At 38.2% G+C, this 23,280-nt stretch overlaps 1 protein-coding gene across 1 annotated transcript in view; it reads left to right on the top strand.

Moving 5' to 3' along the window:
* The window catches only part of LOC149302870 (copine-8-like), a 106,420-nt gene extending 84,605 nt beyond the window's left edge, over positions 1-21,815 (top strand). The window contains exons 16-20 of the mRNA XM_089482030.1: positions 7,482-7,609; positions 9,144-9,246; positions 14,063-14,120; positions 17,665-17,738; positions 21,627-21,815. Of these exons, the coding sequence (XP_089338156.1) occupies positions 7,482-7,609; positions 9,144-9,246; positions 14,063-14,120; positions 17,665-17,738; positions 21,627-21,815 (552 nt within the window). The remainder of the gene's footprint in view (positions 1-7,481; positions 7,610-9,143; positions 9,247-14,062; positions 14,121-17,664; positions 17,739-21,626) is intronic.
* Positions 21,816-23,280: the final 1,465 nt, after the last annotated feature.

Genomic DNA, 23,280 nt, shown 5'->3' with positions numbered 1-23,280 from the left:
TTACGGACCTCTCGCCCAGGACCCTGCAGCGTCGCAGAGAGTTTAAGCCACTCACCGATCATCTTAGAGCTCAAGGAATTGCATATCGCTGGTGGTTTCCTTTTGCCCTGCAAGTCTCCAGGGATGATAGAAGCATCACCATCAAATCTCTATCGGCCGCCGAAACCCTGCTGAAGGAACTTGACCTACCACCTCTCCAGCCTGGTCGCCAGAGACCCCAGTGATCGGCTTCTGCTGCGGTTCCTGCGTCGTGGTCGGATGCCCCTACAGGACGGCGCTCCCGCCCGTCGTTCGCCCTCACTGAGGAGGTGGACTGATTTTTCCTCTGCACCTTGATACTCACCTGTTGACTTTCGAGTTCATCTTTCCATGAAGACCCGTTTCTACACATCCTCCGGCATTCTTGTACGCAGCGGAGACGCAGCCGATTCCTTTGGTTTGCGGTTTTCACGCAAACAGCTCAGGACAGCTAAGTCTTTACTGACATTCGTCCCTGATATTTTGCTCATTTTGCGATTCTCCGCTTGTACCCTTTATTTTTGTTTTTGTTTTATTATTACACACGAATGCCACTATTTGGGTCTAGTTTAATTCCATTTTCGTCGTGTTTTATGTTTTCGACACGCGTGTTTACCTTATCTACGTGGAGCTCTCGTTGACATACAGGGTTGGTTGGGATGGCCGTTGATTTCCGTGACCAGTATGGTCATTCTATTACTTGACCGTCGCTTGGTTTTGCCTCTGCGCAGGACCTGTAGACGTTCGGAGTCAAGTGATAGCCTACATATACATATATATGAGGTTCTTCAACCCACGGTTCTTCTGAATGTCTACGCACCCTCCGCTGGTGATGAATCCTTCTACCATCGTCTGACAGACATTCTTATGCAGTATCGTACTCACCGTATCATCGTTGGCGGGGACTTCAACGCGATATGGGACATTTTCCTGGACAGGAAGAGTCCTCAATCTACGTCGACCGCATCGCCCAATACGCGGCATCTCAAAGATTTTGCCCGAACCACAGCGCTAGTGGATGTCTGGAGGCTACTACACCCCAAAACACTTGATTATTCTTTTTTTTTCTCATCCTCATGGCTCCTACTCCCGTATTGACTTCCTCCTCTTCAGTCAGAATCTAATCGCAGCAGACATGTCTTCCGCGATTCATCCCATTACGCGGTCCGATCACGGGGCGGTGGAATGCTCCTTTTCGGCTCCCGGACTCTACGTCTGCTTCCCGGGGTTGGAGACTGGATGAATTTCTATTATCGGATCCATCTGTGCGGGGTGACATCCAGAGGGACCTGCAGGAGTACTTCCACTTCAATGAAACGCCTGAGGTTGACCCCCTCTTAGTCTGGTTGGCTCACAAAGCCTTTATAAGAGGATCCTTCATCAAACTGGCCGCTCGCCGCAAGCGTCAGCGCCTCTTGGAGGAGAAGTCCCTCACCGACAAGCTTTCTCTCCTTGAAGCTCAGCACAAGCGTTCCCTGGATGACGCGACACTCCGAGACATCATACAGACGAGAGGAGAATTGAATTTATTACGTAGCAGAGCAGTACTCCATTCACTCAACCTTACGAAACAGCGATTTTTCGATAAAGCTAACAAGCCGAGTGCTATGCTGGCTCGACATCTCCGCTCTCAGAGGAAATCACAAAATATTTCAAGATGAGCTTCAGTTTTTATGGTAGCTTCACGTAGAGTTACCATCCCCTTTAAATTATTTTGCACACATCTTTAACTTTCTAACAACCTATATCATAAGTGAAGCTGTGTTACATTTGTAGATGGATGACTGCCAGACTTCCAATGTCTTCAACAGTATGCATTACACTTCCAATCTCCACCAGATCAGAATCCTCCTGTAAATCAGATGGCTAGTATACTTGCAGTTTTATATAGTGTTTACAGCAAATGTAGGATAAGGTCCTCTTCACTGTACAGGCTACTCAGTAGCTCTTGGACAGAGGAGGAATGGCACGCCTAACAAGAAGACACAAGAACCTTGTTTATAGTTCATATTGCCAGCCCAAGGATTGGCTGCCACAACCCACTTCATTCTGCCCTTCATTACCTCTCACATCCACAAATAGCATCCATGGAGACAGCTAAAGCCACAAAAGCTCCAGCTTCTAAATTCAGAAAGTACATTAATTCACAGGGACATCCCAAGTTCTCTGTAAACACTGCAGTTTATGCAGCACATGGTTTGCAACATCTCAAATCCATTTCTGTATGTTGAAAAAGGCAAAGTAAATAGATATACCTCCTCTTGGACATTCCAGGGAAAACCGTAAAGATTGAGAAAGACCTCAGATCTCTGGTCACCCTATGACACGGAAACGGATAACCCAGTATTACACTCCATATGTAGCTTTTATGTCTGCATAAATCACACTGGTGGCCATATAAATAACGGCTCTTGGGGTAAAACTGTGTTATGTAATACACCATGGTTAATTGAGCCCCCAATGTGCGAGGGGTAGAAACCTGGTGTGTTTGTATACAACAGTCAGAAAATTGCATATTGCCGTTTCAGTTCAAGAGAAACTTTCGTTTTCGTCAAAGTTTTTGGGGCAACATAGAGATTATATAAGCTTTCAGAATCTCAGACTTTCAGCTAGATCTCAGAATCTAGCCAACAGGTATCCTCGATAAATCCTACTGATATAGCGGAGAGGTTTGCGGATTTCTACAAGTCGCTGTATGATGGAGCCAAAGCGCCCCTTAACCAATCGGGAAAAGATCACATTACCGACTTCTTGAGCTCAATCCCTCTGCCTCATCACTGATGACGAATTTAAACGGGCTATCTCTTCCATCAAACCGTCCAAAGCTCCGGGACCGGATGGCTTACCTGGCACTTACTACAAAAAATTCTCATCGGTTCTACATCACAAACTTTTGACTCTCTATAACAAGTTTCTGGATGGCTCATCTATCCCCAAAGAGATGCTTGCGGCTAGAATCATTGTCATTCACAAGGAGGGGAAGGATCCAGCGAATTGTGGGAGTTACCGTCCTATCTCCCTCATAAATGCAGACACGAAAGGCCCCAGACAACATCAGGAGGACTCTTGACCTCATTGAAGTGGTTACTACATCCTCTCAGCCGGCGATGCTCTTGCCGTTGGACGCCGAGAAGGCGTTCGAGTGTGTTGATTGGACTTACATGTGGGAGGTGATGCGGACTCTCGGCTTTGGGGGCAGATTTCTTAGAGGCGTTCAGGCGCTATATGATTCACCCACGGCGTCTATTGCACTTATGGGCCACGAATCGCCCCCTTTCAGTGTACTCAATGGCACTAGACAAGGTTGTCCGCTGTCGCCTCTTTTATTTGCCATCTGTCTCGAACCATTGGCAATAGCTGTCAGAGCGGATCCGGATGTCTCGGGCGTGGTGGTAGATGACCACCACTAGAAGCTCAGCCTGTTCGCGGATGATGTTTTGTTGACCATAACGAACCCTCTCATATCCGTTCCCAAGCTATACTCCATCCTTCAAACGTTTTTCGGCATATCGGGATATAAAGTCAACAACTCCAAGTGTGAGGCTTTGAACATCAATCTGAGGAGTGAAATACAATAATCTATAGCATCCAACTTCAACTTTGCATGGAAACCCTCATTTATCACGTACCTGGGAGTAAACATTATCAATTCTATAGCGACACTGTATCAGGTGAACTACTTGCCGCTGCTGTCTACATTCCGCAAGGAAATTATGCAGTGGTCTAAATTCTCCTTTTCCTGGTTAGGGAAACTCTATGCGATCAAAATGAACATTCTCCCTAAACTTCTTTACTTGTTTCGAGCACTTCCTATCCCCATTCGCAAACCCGACCTGGACTCCTTTCAATCTTTTGTTTTTCGTTTTGTGTGGAACTGTAAACGAGACTGAGTGCTCCGCACCTCTATTTGTATTACCTGGCTGCTCGCCTATCGCAGTTGGAGGCCTGGTCCCTGCCAGACGGAACTCTTCCCTGGGTGGATATTGAACGAGGCTTCATCACTTCTGGTCAGCTGAGTCAACTCCTGTGGATGGATACCTCGACCTGGTCTTCAGCCCGTCTTCTAACGACGATGCGAGCCTCACTTGGCCTATGGCGCTGCTGTCGTTTTCGATATTCCCTCGCAGGCGATCCTTCTTCTCTGACCCCCTTGTTTTATAATCCAGCGTTCCCAGCAGGTTTGGATCCTCAAGCTTTTCGGTGGTGGTTAGATAGGGGACTGGTGAGGGCAGGCCTCTTGGTGCGCCAGCAGGGGATTGTGTCGTTTCAGCTGCTGCGTGAGAGTTTGGACATACCGCCCTCGGAAATTTTTCACTACCTCCAAATTAGACACTTTCTGCTAGCCATGTTAGCGAACCACACTCTAGCTGATTTGACAATATTCGAGAAACGCTTCGTGTCACATCAACGTTTGAATTGTGCTATATCTACGTATTATGGCCATCTTTTAACAGTTCGATACTCCGATCCACCGTCTTATAGACAGCGTTGGCATTCAGATCTCAACCAACTCTTTCCAGTTGCAAAATGGGGAAAAGCGGCGTCCAATATCCATAAGCTCACGGTCTGCACTGTGGTAAAGGAAAGGCTGTACAAAGTCGTGGCACATTGGTACCTTTCTCCCCTACGTCTCTCTCATATATTCCCGACCTCCACTGCGAATTGTTCCCATGGCTGCGGTGCTTCAGGAACTTATCTCCATGTTTGGTGGACCTGCCCTCTCATCCAGCAGTTATGGCAAGAAACGTTTCAAAAGCTTTCTCAAGCACTAGACATACCCCTCCAAGGTTCCCCGGAGGTGGCTTTATTAGTTATGGACATGGAGGAGCTGAAATTGACGTCGTCCAACCACAAACTTATACACATAATATGTGCTACGACCAAGCTTACTATTGCGAGAAGGTGGAAGGGCTTACCCCCCCCACTTCAAACGACATTCGATCAGCCATCTGGAATCTCATCATTATGGAACACATTACGGCAAAACTGCGTGACGAGTTGCACAAATTCTCGGCCATTTGGGATCCTTGGCTTCTTAAATTCCTACCTACTGTTGCTGGCTCCCCATTGTTGTACCTGTGATTACCGATTGACTTTTGTCGCGGCGGTATCTCCGATCCCCTCTTCCTCATCTACCCTTTACTCCCTTCCTGCTCTTTCTTTTTCTCTTGCCTTACTCTTCTTTCTTTCTCCCCACAACAAAAATGGAAAACTTCATTTGTGTCACTTGGCATGTCATTTTTAATTTGTAGCTACTCTGTATGCAGTATGATACCAGTCACGTTAATCGACGTTTGTACGCTTTTCCATTGTTTAGCACTGTATCCTTAGCAGTTACATGACCACTATGGAAGTGCTGTACTCTTGTATTCTTTCCACTTTACTGCGTGACTTACTGTCAATTTGTATTTTGGTTTTTCTACCCAGTGACAATAAAAACGTTTAAAAAAATAAAAAAATAAAAAAATATATATATTCATGACAAAAAGACTTCCTCAAGAATAATTCTATTAAAAAATAAGTTAGCTTTTTTGTTTGTTTGTTTTGTTAACCTTCTCAGCTGAAACTTGTCCATTAGTCATTGATGCTACTGTGTGACAGATTGCCTCAGTGTCTGTGATGTGACACACAGAATGCAGCAAACTGATCTAAAAGTCCCAGCACGGAGCACTAACACTTCTAGGTTGACAGTGCTACATAACGTTCCATAATGGAATTGATAGCCACAAACAGCGTACTCCCTGGAGCACCCTTTGCTTAGTGCTTTTGGCGGAACCAGTAATAAATGTGCTTTTTCTTATCAAAGAAAGAACTTCAGAAATACTCAATAAACAGTGAGTCTAGAACTTTTTTTTACCATCTCTGGGATGACATTAATATACTACTCACCGATTCCTGATTCCTTCCTGTGAAGCCATGCTGAGTGCAAGATTTTAAGACTAGTATTGATGATCATAGACTAGAGCTTGTGGAAGGTTGAAAAATCGTCCCATGAGAGTTACCATGAAAAAGCTTGCTTTTGTACCTGCTAAATCCATCAGGACCATTAACAAGAGTGAAAGTAGCTACTTGTATCTACCTGCCCCCCAGTTATAGTTTTTGTATATATTGATTGGACTGTATAACATGGTTTGGCAGATTTTTTTTTTTATTCTCTGAAGTTGGCATGAGAGTGTGCAGAATAATTGTGACTTTAACTTAATTCATTATTAATTATTAAAGGCCATGCTAGCATTTTCCCCATGTGAGAAGGACTCAGATGCCCCTGTATACTGCATAGTTAAGTAAATCAGAGTTTTTTCCAAGAAGATTTAACCCCTTCGGCACCATGATGGTTTTCTATATTTGATGCACCCATATACGTTATACATTGTTTTGTTCAGGGCGTTTAGGGCCTTCTTTCAGAATAATAGAAATACATAAAACAAAATGATTTGTGCTAATATGTAAAGTACCAGTGCTAAAGTATATTTTGTTTGTATTTTTGTAATTTTGCTGAGGATTTCTTGTACACAGCAGGTGCCACTGCTGAACAATGACCCAATTTATGTTTGGCAACATTCCCTGATTACAGTAATACAACACATTGTTTTTGTAGTTCTAGAGGGACAAATCCATCCCTTTCATATTACCCTATATTGTTGTTTTTTTCAATACTACTGGCCAATGATATAGGGACACCCATCCTAATTATTGAGTTTGGGTGATTCAGCCACACCCATTGATTAACAGGTCTATAAAAGCATGCACATAGGCAGCCATCTCTGTAGACAAACATTGGCAGCCGAATGGGTCATACTGAAGAACTTAGTGACTTTGGGAACATATCATCTTAAATCACAACTTACAAAAGTAAAATGTTATGTGCTTTCAGCTAGTTAATTAGATAAGTGAGAGATTCATCTTTTAGATAAAGGGGTGGTATTTCCCTTCATGTGGTGTGCATGGAACATATGGGCTTCCAACCGGTCTTTGTAGTTCTCATCACATGTAATTGTTTGTAAGTATGCTTTGTTTAGAAAGCTTGGCTCATTCAAGAGCATTGCCCAAAGTTTTGTAGGGGTCGCAAAGGCTAGTAATCAAGATATAAATCTCACTCCTCCTGACAGTCTTCACGTTATGTTTAATGTAATTTAGAATTATCTTTGAGGCTGTCATGTCAAAGAACACCATGCAATATAGAAAATATAATGCCGTACTTATTCTAAAATGATCTTGATGTTTGAAACAATTGATGGGTTGCCATTAACTTGTATGCAACTTAAAACCTAAATCAGAGGATGAAATGATATTCCTGTTTCATATTACCACACCACATAGGTAACCTATCCATACTCAGATGCAGCCTCTTACTATAACCCATGCTCTACTTGAGTATTGTGTGTTTTAAATAATTAATTGCAATTGTCTACATCTCTATCTACTTCTCTCCTTTTTTTATTCCGTTTTCTTTTTTCTTTCAGAATGGAAATCCCCAAAACCCTTACTGTAATGGAATAGAAGGAGTGATGGAAGCCTATTACAGAAGTTTGAAAAGTGTACAGCTCTATGGCCCTACAAATTTTGCTCCAGTGATTAATCACGTTGCAAGGTATGCTTGACTATTGCCTATTTGTCTAATTCAGGAATATTCTCAGTAATGCTTTGTAGCACATAGAAGAAATAGTCGAGTTTTTATAAAACTGCTTTCTTATTTTCATGATACCAATCTTTATACAATTCTTACAAAATCTCTGCAGTAGCTTTGACTTTTGTACATCCAGTATTCCGATGTTAAGCCATTAGAGAGTACAAGTAATGTTTTGTTAATGTGGAACAATACCTTTAAATAAATACATGATTTCATGGAATTCCTGAAACATTGTAATTGGAGAGCATGTCACCCTACATTGCATCTTTTGTGCCTCTCTATTCTATATTCAATATGATTTAGAAAACCTGACTTTTTCTTCTTCTATAGTCACATACAAACAGCCTTAAAAACATAGTCTGGTTTACTGAGTTGTCAGCAGTCAGTAAATCTGTGCACTGTTGCAATGAGTCACTGGTGAACCCCCGGTCTTAAAAAGCAGGCTGTGTTAGTTGTGAAACATGCCAATCTGGAACGTGGTTCAAGGGCATCCAAATGTTTTAAAAGTAGGCAAGGTGACAATGTATTTTTGAATGGGCCACATTCATTTTCTTTATTGAGTTGTTGAAATAGAGCTTCTTGGCCTTAGAACAAGATGTTTCATTGGCAGAGGGATGTCATTATTGAATACAATCATTAGCAAAACACCTTTTGCAAATCAGCTCTTAAAGCTTCATGGGAGGTGAAGGAGTAAATGGAGATAGAAGAAGCAAAAGCAATTTAAAAAGAAAAGAAACATGATAAAGAAGTGATAATAGCCAGGTTTTCTTAAAAAAAAAAAAAAAAAAAGCCATTAATTAAATCCTTACTAAATTAGCATTTCCAATTTTACTATATATACTGCACTGCTGTTTAGTTAGCTTAAATTCTGTCTGTGGTCAGATTGTTGTGGGGGGAATATAGAAATTTAGCAGGTTAAGAATACAACTTATTGAATGCGTTATTACACAATGTCTTTTGGATTGTTCATAAATAATAATATGAAAGGGCTTTGCTCATAAAGGGCTCAGCATCACTTTAAGGTACAGACATTTTCTGGCCATACTGCCCTTTCACAGTACATTTATTTTCAAATGTCATTGTACATAGCTGTGCATGTCACTTTAATTTGTATACCATTTCCAAGGGGACTGACTAAGTAAGGGTTACTCTTGGATCAACCCAGAATTCCACTGAACACAATGGATCCTGACATTGGAAGCCTCTCTGCAACTAATACAGATATAGCCCACCTTTCTATAAGGCCACAATTTATAAAAAAAAATGAAATATTAAACAAGAGATAAGTCCTGTTCACAGCACATGTGAAGAAAAATATATTATAAAGGAATCTGCTCATTATTGACATGCTCTGTCATCCCAATGTTGAAAGAGGAACAAAAGTTTTACTTGTTACTTGTTATTAACAAACCTGCAGTATGGAGTAATTCACATGTTCAAATTTGCTGCTCTTGTGTTTTTTATATAAAGAGTAATTGCTCTTTCTTTTTTGCAGATATGCTGCTTCAGTAAAGGATGGCTCGCAGTACTTTATTCTGCTGATTATTACAGATGGAGTTATCTCTGACATGGCTCAGACAAAGGAGGCTATAGTCAATGTGAGTAAAAGTGTTGTTTTTCCTGCATCCTTGGCAGTTTTCTTCTTCGTTATGTTACCTGTATTTTCCCATCTGATTTATTGTTTTAAAGAATGCTTCGCTATTCTAAATGCAAATATGATTTTACAATTAAGAGTTTGCATATTTAAAGTTCATGTCATGGTGTGAGTGTATAATAATGTTAACAGTGAAATCATGCTCATGATTACACTAGTTGGCGTTCTACAGAAAGTAATGAGTGGTATAAGTGACCCACTACACCCATTTTACTTAATTACTTTATTTTACAGAATGGAATTACAAATGAAAACTAAATTAAAACTATACAAATCAATAGAGTTTAACCGTCTGCATCTGAGTCTGCAAACAGTAGTGTAAATAGGCTGTCTGGGTAAATCAAAGATGCTCTTGTAACCAGCCCATTGATCAGTGGTACGCCAGGTAGCCTGATTGACCATTAGGGTGAACTTCTTACAGTTTTGCTGCAGGGGGCTAGCACCACCCTAGACGTCCTAGCTGGATCCAGTGTGCACATGATATCATGCTTCTTTTCTGTGGTATGTAAGTTGTCAGTAAACATATCTATGTTGACTCATTTACATAATATCAAGTGCAAAAATCTATAATTTGAGAAAAGAAAACTGTTATCCCAGATGGTCAACTATGAAGCATTTCCACTGTAGCTGATGGAATCCCTAATAAAAATCCATTTTCTTAGGTCAGAGTTAGAAATATGCATTGATTATCTAAATAAGTTATCTAAATTGCTTTTTGATAAACTGTTTCTCTTTTTGTATTTCATACCAACAGTGAAATATTATTTCAAATAAAATCATTTCAGTCCACACATGATAATTTGAAAATGATTGCTTGCTTCTTTTGTTGTTTTTGCACTGATAGACAATTGAATAAGTTGCTGTCCCCTCTGGTGTTGAAAGGGGTAGAAGGTCATGCTTACATTCTCAAATATAACAACTGTCTGCCTTGACATTTGGTGATATATGTGTTGTTGTATGTGTGTTTTTGTTTTTTTTATTTCACGGTCACTGATTTGCTGCAGGCAGACTATCCAAATTATTTTTCTGAACTAGCAGATGTTCCGGATTTGCTGCAAGGAAAACAATGCTAAAACATTAATGCTTTGATATGTTTGTAAATGGCTATTCTGATGACACGATTTTCTCCCTAACCAAATGATTTCTGTAATATATATATATATATATATATATATATATATATATATATATAATATATATATATATATATACACACACACACACACACACACACGGACACGGACACCTGACCATCACATCTATATGAGCTTGCTGAATATTGCATTTCAAAACCAGAGGCTTTAATATAAGGTTGCCCCCTCCCCCATTTAGCTTCTATACTAGCCTTCTCTCATCTAGGAAGGCTTTCCACCAGGAGTGCATCTCTGGTAATTTGTGCCCATTCAGCCTTGGGGCATTTGTGAGGTCAGGCACTGATGTTTGACAAGGAGGCCTGGCCCACGGTTGGAGTACCATTTCAATATTAATAATATCAGTATTCAGTGCTCTGTGGGGGCCAGTCAAGTTATTCCACACCAAACTCATCAAATCATGAGAAGTCTTTGTGGAAGACTTGTGGCTAAAAAGCTGTTCACGAAAACACAGGAACTGGTGAAAGGAAAAATGGCAGCAGGCACTCTGGACTGATGAGTCAAAATGTGAAATATTTGGCTTTAGCAGAAGGCAGTTTGTTCACCGAAGGGATAGAGCGGTACACCAATGAGTATTTGCAGGCAACAGTGAAGCATGGTGGAGGTTCCTTGCAAGCTTCAGGCTGCATTTCTGCAAATAAAGTTGGGCATTTAGTCAGAATTAATAGACTCTCCGATGCTGAGAAGTACAGGCAGATTCTTATCCATCTTGTGACACCGTCCTCGAGGCATCTGATTTGCCCTAAATGTATTCTGCAGCATGACAACCCCAACCATACAGCCAAAGTCAACTATCTTCAGAGTGAAGAACAACAAGGGGTCTTTGAAGTGATGGCATGGACCCTGATCTCAGCAAATGAGGCCGAGTATACCCAGAAGAATTTATGCTGTTTTGAAGGCAAAGGGTGGTCACACCAAATATTGATTTGATTTAGATTTTTCTTGTGTTTGCTCACTTTGCATTTTGTTAAATGGGGAAAAAACTATTAACATGTCTATTTTTAAAAGCATTCTTACTTAACAGCATTTTTTCACACCTGCTTAAAACTCGTGCACAGTACTGTATATGTATGCATGTGTATGTACAATGCTTTCTGCTAGGTTATCGCCCCTTTTTTCATGCTGAAGAACATACACACATGAATCTCTAGCTTTGTAACACAGAGACACTAAAGTCCTTCAGCTACACCCACCTTAGGTGGGTCCTAAAGGGAATCGGGGTGTCAACCTGGAGTGACCCTGCTGACTTGGCTCTTTTATTTACAGTTGTATAGTGTTAAGTTATTATCCTAAACATAATTTAATTGTTCCCGTGTTTTCCCCCCAAAGAATAAATTACTTAATCTGTGAGAACTATTAAAAAAAATGTACTGCAAAGAATTTATTAAGTTTTGTGACTTGTTCTTTATCTGTTTGGTGTATATTAAAGGCAGAAAGGAGACCTTGAGACAGAGCTGAGGGAGCTGTTGTCTGTGTATATTTGCTTATGCAGGCATCTTTGTGAACATTTCAATGTGAGCAGAATTTCCATGGACTGTTCATCTGTCAGCAGCAGTATTGCATGGATGCTTCACAGTGTTTTTTCTTCTATCAGAAAAAACATGTTGCTTTTGCATTAATAACAACACTATATAAGCAGTGTTAGTCATGTAACCTGAAATATTATGTCTGTGTGTTTAAAAGTTTATCTATATTTTCAAGATAATGTGTCATGTGGGAGGACAGATACACTTGATGTTTAAAACAATTGTTTACAGGATAAAGTAATCTGCATATTTGCCACTGCGTGCCAACCTTGACCTGGCCTTTGTCAAGTTTTGCCCTTTTACATAAATACTCTCTCAATCCCTGCTTTGCATAAAGCAACATGAAAGGGAAGTGCATTGTGGAGCTAAAACACCTAGGTGTTCACCCAATAACATAAATATTATTCCAAACATTTACAACTCAAATCACTCTTAAAAAGGACAAAAAAAACAAAATTAAACATTAGTTAACACCAGCTATAGGACCATAACCAAACCATGAATAAAAAGCACACATGTAGCAGTCTTACCCAAGGACACCGCTCAAGTGGATAGGCCTGTCACCTTCTGCTACTGCAGCCTGAGCTTCCAAAGTTAGAAGCAAAGCATTGTCTTTGTATGCTGAAGGGGACATACCAAGACGTTTTGGACAATGTTATGCTTCCAACTTTGTGGGAACAGTTTGGGGAAGACCCTTTTCTATTCCAGCATGGCTGTGCCCCAGTGCATAAAGCAAGGTCCATAAATGCATAATTGTATGAGTTTGGTGTGGAAGAACTTGACTGGCCTGCACAGAACCCTGACCTCAACCCCATCAAACACCTTTGGGATTAACTAGAATGGCATTCTCATCCAACATCAGTGGCTGACCTCAAAAATGCTCTACTGGATGAACGGGTTAAAATACCCACAAACACACTCCAAAATGTTGTGGAAAGCCTTCCCAGAAGAGTGGAAGCTGTTATAGCTGCAAAGCGAGGACCAACTACATATAAATTTCTATGTATTTAGAAAGCAATGTCATAAAAGTCCCTGTTGGTGTTATGGTCAGGTGTCCACATAGTGTATATAATGTCTGACCCCAAGACAGCTTTTTCCTTCATTATAGAAACAAGCTGTGCTACCATCCTATTCCTAATTTTCAGTTAGTTACTTTGTGTCTTTATTGTCCAGTTATCCAGATATGTTAACCATTTAGTTACTGAAATACAAACTTTTTCCCCCCCTGGATTTATGGATTATAAAGAAAACGTGTTTGTTGGCCTGAGATATTCTAAATGTAATTGTTGTATTGGATACATTTTGTTAAATGCAGTGTATTATGTACTTTTTGTTAAAAAAGACACTATAGACATTTGTAAAACATAACTAATATGTAAAAACTGTCGGTTAATGTTACGTGCAGAAAAATATACAAAGACAGATTTAATATTTGCAAAAAGGTCTCTGCATACAAAATCATGCATATGTGTTAAATTATTTAAAAAAACAGTAGCAATTACAATATGCACATAAAATCTATTTACTATTTTTTTCTTAACTATGAGTAGTGACCCTTTGGTCTGTGTATCCCATACACAGGAAAAATAGCTACCAGAGAAAAAAAATATTTCAACAGAATAGCCTCTGGGAACTTTTGTTGTGTTTTGTACATTATTTTAGCAGTAGTGTACTTGAGAAACCAACTATACTGAACCTATATGTATTTTTAAAATACTTAAAATATCATTTCAAATTAACGTTCACAGAGTATCTTGATAAACCGGCAATCTTTATTTAATAGTACAAATTGGAGTCCTTTGCCTAAAAAGCTAATGATAAGCTTCCCTGTAGATTATGGGAATTTACATGCAGTTGTGTATAGTAATGTTACTTGTAAAATCTGAATCAAACATTTACTCAAGAGTATGAAACTAAAACTTAAAATAACAAAACTATGCAAAATAGTGTTTAAAAACATTTAAAAATAAGTATTTTCCTGCCCCAAAGACACTCCCATATAGATCCAATGTAAAAAGTTTTTCCAATTTATTTCTTACATTGGTTAAGTTTACAGTAACTGAACATTTGTTTTCTTTTAAAGGCCGCAAAACTTCCTATGTCGATTATCATTGTAGGAGTAGGACCTGCCGAATTTGATGGTAAGTGTTATCATTAGGATAGCTGGGAAGGAATAATTAAACATGCATTCATTTATGAAGGCTGACAGAATTTAAACTTGTAATGAAGTAGAGGGTCCATTGTCAATTTTTCAGAGAGATACTATAGCAGCTTCTACTGGGGTGAATCCTAGCTAAGAACTGGCCTAATAACTACCATAGTTATTTATAATAATTTCCCACCATTCCACAAGCTTTTTAACTTTTGCCCCTACACTACTTTCATTTTTGTTCTACTACTTCACATTCTCTCTCCTTAAAAAAACACCCAACCCTGTTTTCTTTTTAAATGCATATTGGAATCCATTTTGCATGTGTTCTAGTACATTGTACTGGCTTCAAAACAAGATTTTTAAAGCCTAGTGGCACTATACGTATCTCAGAAGTACTTGGCACTCAAATCTTGTAAATATGTAGTATGACCTAGACCCTCACAATGTGTAACATGATTAAAACATTACTAGCATGAAGCCCAGACAAGTACATTTTCATAATTGATATAATGCACTAAAGCATTACCAGCATAATGGGTTACCAAGCTTGGGATAAGACTTGTAATATTTTTACTTTCAGAAGCACTGATAAAAAAAAAAATGACAATAGCAAAAGAATAAAATGTTTAAGATATTTGGTGACACCTCAAATGCATAATAGTATGGAGGATCACCTTATCGTGAGTAACCAAACAGAAGTATTGTTATAGGGCAGTCTTCATGTATTCCTGTAAAGCAATTTTTTCATCTTCAGTTCAGTTTATTTATTTTCAAAAATAGAAACTAAGAACTGCATTCCAAATGTAAGTAACACATATAGAACAATGGTACTAAAGCCCTCCCAAGCACCATAAATAGCAATAATGTAAAAAGAGTAAGGCTAGCACTCAAACCGCATGAAAATCAAAAATAATAAACGTATATCCCTATTATTTCCTTGCTATGTTTATGTATTACATTGATATTTTAAAAACCTTTTTTATTTTTTGTACATTGTATTTTGGTGATATTACACTCAGTAAACATTGTTTGTATCAACATATATGTCTATAATTTTTCATGTTAATGTGGTTTGAGTGCCAGCCTTGCTCCTTTTTACAGATTGTTTTACACAGACATCCTTGCATTTAAAAAAAAAACATTCTGCTTTAAAAATATTTTTGTTTTGGAACAAGAACCATAACTATAATGTAAATAATAATTTTTATTTGAAAAATATTTTTATTTAAATAAATAAGACTACCGCCCTAAATTTTGAATATTAATTTAGAAAAAAAGAAAAAGCCTGAATATAAGACTAGCCTATAACAAAAAAGTTTATATATTTAATAAAAACTATGATTGAGAAAAATGCATTTTTTGTTTTTATTTCCTTTTAAATGCAACCTGCCCTGCAGGCTTGATACTCTGCCCCCCAGAAATTATACCCCCTATATGCCACTCTGCCCTCACGTCCACCGGCTGATAGAGAGGAGGATCCGGGTCTCCTGCTGCGTTGTGGGGGGGATCTACCTCTCTGAACGGTGAATGTCTGCGCGATGCGTGTAGACAACCTCCGCTGCTACTGGACGGTACTTCCGCTGGGGCTTTCTATGGCGGAGCATTGGAAGGTCATGTCCCGGCAGTACTCAGTCATAGAAGCCCTGTCAGAAGTGCCGGCAGCAGAGGAGGTTGTCTGTGCGCATTCACAGGGTGCCAGAGAGGGGGACCTGGATCTTAGTCTTATAGTCAGACCTGTATTTGAGGTCTGACTATAAGACGACCTTGACTATTAGACGAGGGGTATTTTTCATTGAATTTGCTCTGAAAAAACTTTGGCTTATAATCGAGCGAATATGGTGTGTGTATATATATATATGTCCAAAAATAGTTACCGGCACTCCAGGGACTTTCCAAATAACAAACAACTTCGGTTTTCAAGTCAACGTTTCAGTCTTGTTTATTTTCATTATTTGTGAAATAAACAAGACTGAAACGTTGACTTGAAAACCGAAGTTGTTTGTGTGGTTATTTGGAAAGTCCCTGGAGTGCCGGTAACTATTTTTGGACTTTATATTATTTTTCTGCTGCAGCTATTTGGCACCGGGCATAAACTTGGCATTTGGAGTGCAATTGTTAATTTTGGACATATATATATATATATATTACATATATAAATATAATGCAATTAAACATTTACCATTGCATAGGGAGCTTTTTAAGGAAAAAAAATAGTAGTTCTCCTATTATGTCCACATAAGGTTGTTTGGAAATGTTCCATTGTAAATGTAAGGTGGATTGTAGATTCCACTATATAAATCCTGCTGTTAAAACAAGTAACACTGCTCTTTAGGCTCTTTCATTGTCACTCCAACATGTGTAGAACTTTAACTATATCTTTAAATATAAATATATATATATATATTTATATATATGTATTACTGTGCTACAAAGCCATAATATCCCCCATATTATAACTTTGCAGTGCAGTAATACAGTCCTAGATAATGTTTTTGCCACAAATTCCAGTTTCCCAAAAAGATCAATACATTGGAGAAGAAAATGCACACAAAGATATCTATATTCTGGATCTCCGGCTGAGAAATGCCTTATGATAAACCTACACAAAGAATAACCTAGTGAAAGGTCATTCTCAACATTACATACTGTTAGTCATGTATCCTAGGCATTTAGATGTTTGACTTGAGCAGTTATTAATACTTCTTGCCTCCTGAGTATAAAAGCATATCCAATGTTAAGTTCCACTTTGTATCATGTTTTAAGTAATGAAAAATACATGTCTAGCTTGTAAATGTTGTAAAAAAAATCTGATTCCATTTAACACCATAAATAAAAAATAGAATCATAAAATAACAAAAATACCATCTCAGACCAAACCCTCTAGCTAAATACCAACCTTCCTTGTAGAAGATTTTAGTGATATATTAAGGCACTACAGAGAGGTAACTCCATAGACTTTCATTAGTGTTTGGTTGGGTGATTAAGACTAAGTCATTTTATTGTTTGCCCCAGGCAGTATGATAAGTAGGGTGTTTGCTAATAGATTGAACATATACCAATGGCTAAGATGCACCTGTCTGAAAATGTTATGCAAAAAGTACAATCATTTTGAAAATGTTTTCAACATGTGTAACAAGGTTTAGATTTTTTTGTGATGCTTATGTCGAAAGCATACCGATGCCTTAGACATGGTACGTTGTGAGCTGTTCTTACTACTTAACACCTTTACTTTTTCTTTTTAGAATGAGCTTTGAAGCTTAGATTTATGAGATTAAAATGTCTAGATGTTTTTGCACCACTGAGCAGGCTCCACTAAATTGGTTTCTACTAGCAAAGATTTGCTGTTTAGAAGAAAAACTAAATTGTAAGAATATCTTTGAATAAAGAAATCTACACCTTTGCCATGTAATGCACACTGATCCAGTCCACACATGGTCCAACCTTTTTTCAATAAATATTCTGTTCTAAATGAAATAGTTTCCTCTTAAGGTTTAAGGTGCAAACAATTAACATTGTTTTCTTTTCTTTTGAAGCCATGATAGAACTGGATGGAGATGAAATCAGGCTTTCATCAAGAGGACGCTATGCAGAAAGAGATATAGTGCAGGTACAGTAAACCAAACATTGTCCTCTGCATTAGTGGACATGTATGCATTTTAACAGTGATGGCGAGACTTTGTTAAAAAGGAAATTAATATGGCTGGTCGCTTTCATGGTAATAAACATGGGAAATAAACAAATGTTCCAACTCCTTAATGTGACATCAGATGAAGTAGATGTGTTAGTGTTGGGTCTGTGACTTTAACAACATCACTAATGATGTTCTAATGAGAAACATTACTTCAACCCTATTTGACGTATGGCTACCTATGATTTACTTTTATGAAACGCTAACAAAAAAAGAACTGAACTTGACGAACTGAGGGCCTCTTAATTAATAAGCCAAATAATTGCAATGAATAATAAAAATAAATGTAAAATTGGCCTCCTAAGAAACGACTCATCCATGCATTGAAAAGATTGCACAACAGGGAAGTTCATTTCAGAGGAAAAATGTAAGTGCATGTAGCCAACTGGAGGGTCAGAAACTTGAATGTAACGTAAGGAAGTTTTACATTAATGAGAGGGTAGTAGTGAGAAATGTGCACATTCATGGCATACAGCTACCCCGAATCTCAGAGTAGTCTAGGGACTGATTAAGGTCTGAGTCCTGGAAAAACAGGAAGACTAGATTGGCTGAATGGTTCTTATCTGCTGTAAAATGTTTCTGTGTTCTATGTTTCTTAAAGGACACATTGCAATGTTTGTTGTATGAAATTTTAAAATATAGTAACCAAATGTATGTATATGTTTTTAATAGTTTGAATTACCAGTTTGCCCTATTAAATCTAGTTACTAATGTATCCCCATACACTGATGTCACTAAGCAACGGGCACTGTAGCTAAATTTATCTTAAGCTTTGAGCCAACTTCACCATGTAACATTATCCATAAATAAAAATATTGCCTACCTGTTTCCTTTGTGTTACTTGCCTTTAACATTTGTAGACAAAAGAGAAGGTCAAATTAAGAAAACATAACTTATTGAAATGCTGATGAACTAATTTAACATTAAAATTTAACAATGCTGATTCTGTATGCTTTGTATGATATGATGTTTCTGCCTGATATCTCAATTTCCCAATATATGCTATCCTAGAGCCATGTGCTACAGATAGCACTATACCTGGTAGAAAGCCTTTGGATCATACTTGTACTAACAAATACAGGGGGATATTGATAATACCTGTTACATACTATTGGGAAGATTTGTTTAGAAGTTTCTCTGCAGCTTCTGGCTGCGTGTTAAAATGATATTGTATCACTTTATAGGCCAATAGAGGTCACACATAGTTATCTGCCACCATGGTTTAAATACATTTCATCAGTGGAATATTGGTGCAGAATAGCCACATAAAGGCTGTCTCTTCAATCAGCCTAACATTGATACAAAATGAAGCTGGCACACTGATAATATAAAACATGCAAAGTAATGCTGCCCAGATGTATGTATGTTTCATAAAAAAATAGGTTAATTACTAATGCAGTAGGTACTACCAGCAAACACTAATGAAGTATAACAGCTGATAATTGTTGATACTTGCTAGAGATCCTCCTAACATTTTGGCATGGATGGCTTTTATCAAGGGACACTGTATAACATAAACAAAGTGCGTCTCGCTCAGATCGGTTGTCTCAGACTTGGCCCTGTCTTGCATGAAGCTCCGGCACAAAGACGGAGGCTCTGCACTCCTACCACCACAGTCAGGGCAGCGCAAAGGCGGGTGGTGGCAGGAACAGAGGAGACAGAGAGGCGCCAAGGGGTTGCTAAACTTTTTCATGAGCAACCACTCGGCGCCCCTCTCTCTTCTCCGCTCCCTGCCGCCTGGGTGCTGTGCTGTGGTGCAGCCCTGATTGTAATTGTAGTAATGGTGCCAAATAATCTTTGCATGGATGCAGTTCTCAGACTTTAACTTTTCATTAGGTCTAAAAACCAGTGAACTGATGCACTGATCACATGATCAGTTCTACATGCTGCCTGCTGTATGATGCATGAACTTGCTCACCTTTTTAAGATGGCTATTTCACATACAAACTGTCTATTATTTTTGTAGTGGAATATTTAATTACGTGTTACATCTACTGGGTGGCTAATTCATTACGCATTTCTGCTACATAACCTAAAACAATATTGTCTGTTTCTACTATCATGCATAATGTTAAGATCTACACACCAGATTGTTAACAGGATAAATTAATCTAACAGAGGTACTTATCTCTTTAAAGTGTCTTGGTGAAATTGTACCTGTGATGAGTTTGTTTGTTTTTGACAAGAATGATCATGATTAGGGGATAACCTAAAATGAGAAATGAGATGGGAGCAAGAGTGTAGGGAAAAGGGTTTGCTGGGTAATTGGTGAGATAGGAGCAATTGTCTATGTAGAAATCCTTAATGTAACAATTTAATTAACTGACTGGTGGGAAAACAAGATTGTTTGTTTGTTTTTTATAGTTTACTAGATAATTCCTGCATGACTTAATCATGCAATTAGCAGTAAAAATTGAATGTCTAACTATTTCACCACCCTATAATAATAATACTCTTAAAATTTGCTTAAAACTAGCATTATGATGTTATAATTACTTTATTACGTTATTGCTAATTGGCAATTATTACACACAGGGGTGCAAAATACAGATACTCTACTGTACATTTACTGTACCCTGTGAAAAAACTCAGCCCTTCAAATAAATAATAAATGTATGTTTTTATAGTGGTAATCAACCCCATGTTCATTAGAAAACTGGTGCTGTCATATATATTTATATTTCACAACTTTAAAAGTTTGGTTGTGAACTTTGAGTATCTAATAATAGTAGTTGAGAGAAAGTACATAAAGTCCTTCTTGGTCATGGAAGCTAAGCAAACGCTTTCCCCAACTTATCCCTAAGGGTCATCTTCACAATGCCAGCTTATCATATACACCGATCAGCCATAACGTTATGACCACTGACAGGTGAAGTGAATAATGCTGGTAATCGTATCATGGCACTTATCAGTAGAATATATTAGGCAGCAAGTGAACATTTTGTCCTCAAAGCTGATCTGTTAGAAGCAGGAAAAATGGGCAAGCGTAAGGATCTGATCAACTTTGATGAGGGAGAAATTGTGATTGCAAGACGACTGGGTCAGAGCATCACCAAAACTGCCGCTCTTGTGGAGTGTTCCCAGTCTGCAGAGGTCAGTACCTATCAAAATCCAAGGAAGGAAAAGCGGTGAACCGGTGACAGGGTCATGGGCGGCCAAGGCTCATTGATGCATGTGGGGGCACAAGCTGACCCGTGTGGTCAAATCCAACAGACGAGCTGGACCATGTAGCAATGGAAGAATGTCTGATAAATCACATTTTCTTTTACATCACATGGATGGCTTTGTGCGTGTGCCTCACTTACCTGGAGAACACATGGCACCAGGATTTATTCATGGAGACCCCACCTCGCAACTCACAGGACTTAAAGGATCTGCTGCATGATGATATCTTGTACATGATGCCAGATATCACATCACACCTTCAGAGGCCTAGTGGAGTCCATGTCTAGACTGGTCAGGTGTGTTTTGGCAGCAAAAGGGGCACCAACCCAATATTAGGCAGGTGGTCATAATGTTATGGCTGATCGGTGTACCTTATAATGGTTTTGCAGGTGACCTCACACAGTTCAGGTTTTCAGGATTTAACTGTATCAGCACAGGTGGATTAGTGGATGACTCATTTTATCTCATGTACCTACCTCATTTTAACCAATAGATCCCAACAAACTTTAATATTGGGGGAGGGCGAGGGACAGTGTGATTGCGATGTAAACTTTATTATGAAGGATATGGAACATGTCTCTATTTTATGTTTTCAGTAAAATATAATTCCACTGTAATGTGTTTTGCTTTTCCCCACTACAGTTTGTTCCTTTCCGAGACTACATTGACAGAAGTGGAAACCACGTTTTAAGCATGGCACGTTTAGCCAAGGATGTGTTAGCTGAGATCCCAGACCAGTTTCTCTTGTACATGAGAACCAGAGGATTCAAGCCATTTCCAGCACCACCTCCATATACACCCACAGGACATCTTTTACAGACTCAGATCTGACAACTTTAAAGTACAGTACTTCCAAACTCTCATGAAGTCTTACAAGCTGACAAGTCAGCTTTCAAGTCAAAGGTGCACTAAGAAAGAATTAGTAGGACTGCTATTCTGAATGGAATATCGAATGCTTTTTTGGATCTAACAGATTCTGTTTACAGACCAAAACTGTAAATATGGATATATGGTAAAATAGAAAGATTTTGATTACTCGGCAGGAAAAAAAAAAACTAAAAAAAACTTTCCTATATGAGTCTTATTTTTGTGACCGTTCATTTATATTGGAATTGTTGGGGAAAGCACAAATAACACTTTTAATCCAAACCATATTGTTCTCCCTAACAGATATCTACTTTTATGGGAATGCAGTTTTGTCAATGTTTACATGTTACTAATTTTTAAACTTAAATACTTTTTGTAACTATTCTTAAAAAAAAAATAAAAAAAATTAAATTAAATAAAATCCAGTGTCTTCTAGCTGGCAATAAGTATAGCCACAAAATCCAAGCAATATCCCCTTAGTCATAGACAAACCTAAAGAGAAATATATTTACATAACTGAAAAGAAAAAGAAAAAAAAAGGAATCCCTAATGCTTAATCATCGGTTGCCAAATTATTTATATATAGAAAAAATGAAAGGCTGTGAACTAAAGAAGAAAAAAATAATCAACCAAAATAATTTATACTTACTAAATGTGCTAAAGAAAAAATTAGAATGGGCACCTCAAAATAATCTTAAATAAATTTAACATAAAAACACAATGTCTATATAATTTATACGAAGTCAGCAGCTCGTTGGCTGCCTTTTATTTTTTTACTGTGATTAAAATAGTAACGTCAACATTTTTGTAAATTTATTATACTATGGTGCATGGTGTATAGATAATGTCTGTCAAAAGGGTAATAGCTCAACCTGTTGATGGGGTTTATTGTTGGCACCTAATAACATCAATGCCATAGAGCGTGGGTAGACTGAAGCACATGATTAGGTAATAAGTGCTGCTTTGTATAACAGATGCAGGAGGTGGCAGCATAGAAGAGTATTGAGCAATGTTTGGAAAATGCACGTCAGTGTACTATGTAAACACAAACTATGTTTACGAAACTACCCAAATAACTATATATGCTTGTTCATATATAATGGTACAATGTTTTTGCATGTACAGTTTTTACTACATTCTACACAGTTGTGTGCTACTTTGTGTCAACTACAATACATTATTCTAGAACTAATGGCCTTAAACACACACCCAGTTCCTCAAAAATGATTGTGAATTGCCTTCAAATGATGGAAATATTCTATCGTTTTTGTGTCAACCTTGTAACTGCTTTGTAAGGTAATTTTATTTGCATAATATATGCATAAATATTTATATGATGTACTGTTAAAAATTACATTTATTGTAGCAAACCCTTTCTTTTGTAAGCATGGTAACAAATATTTTGCTGAATTTAAATCTAAATATATCT

The sequence above is a fragment of the Sceloporus occidentalis genome, unplaced genomic scaffold, assembly GCF_023333645.1.
Source record: "Sceloporus occidentalis isolate IW3139 unplaced genomic scaffold, rSceOcc1.0.p SCAF_17, whole genome shotgun sequence".
Lineage (NCBI taxonomy): Eukaryota > Metazoa > Chordata > Lepidosauria > Squamata > Phrynosomatidae > Sceloporus > Sceloporus occidentalis.
This window is presented reverse-complemented; position numbering and strand designations above follow the sequence as displayed.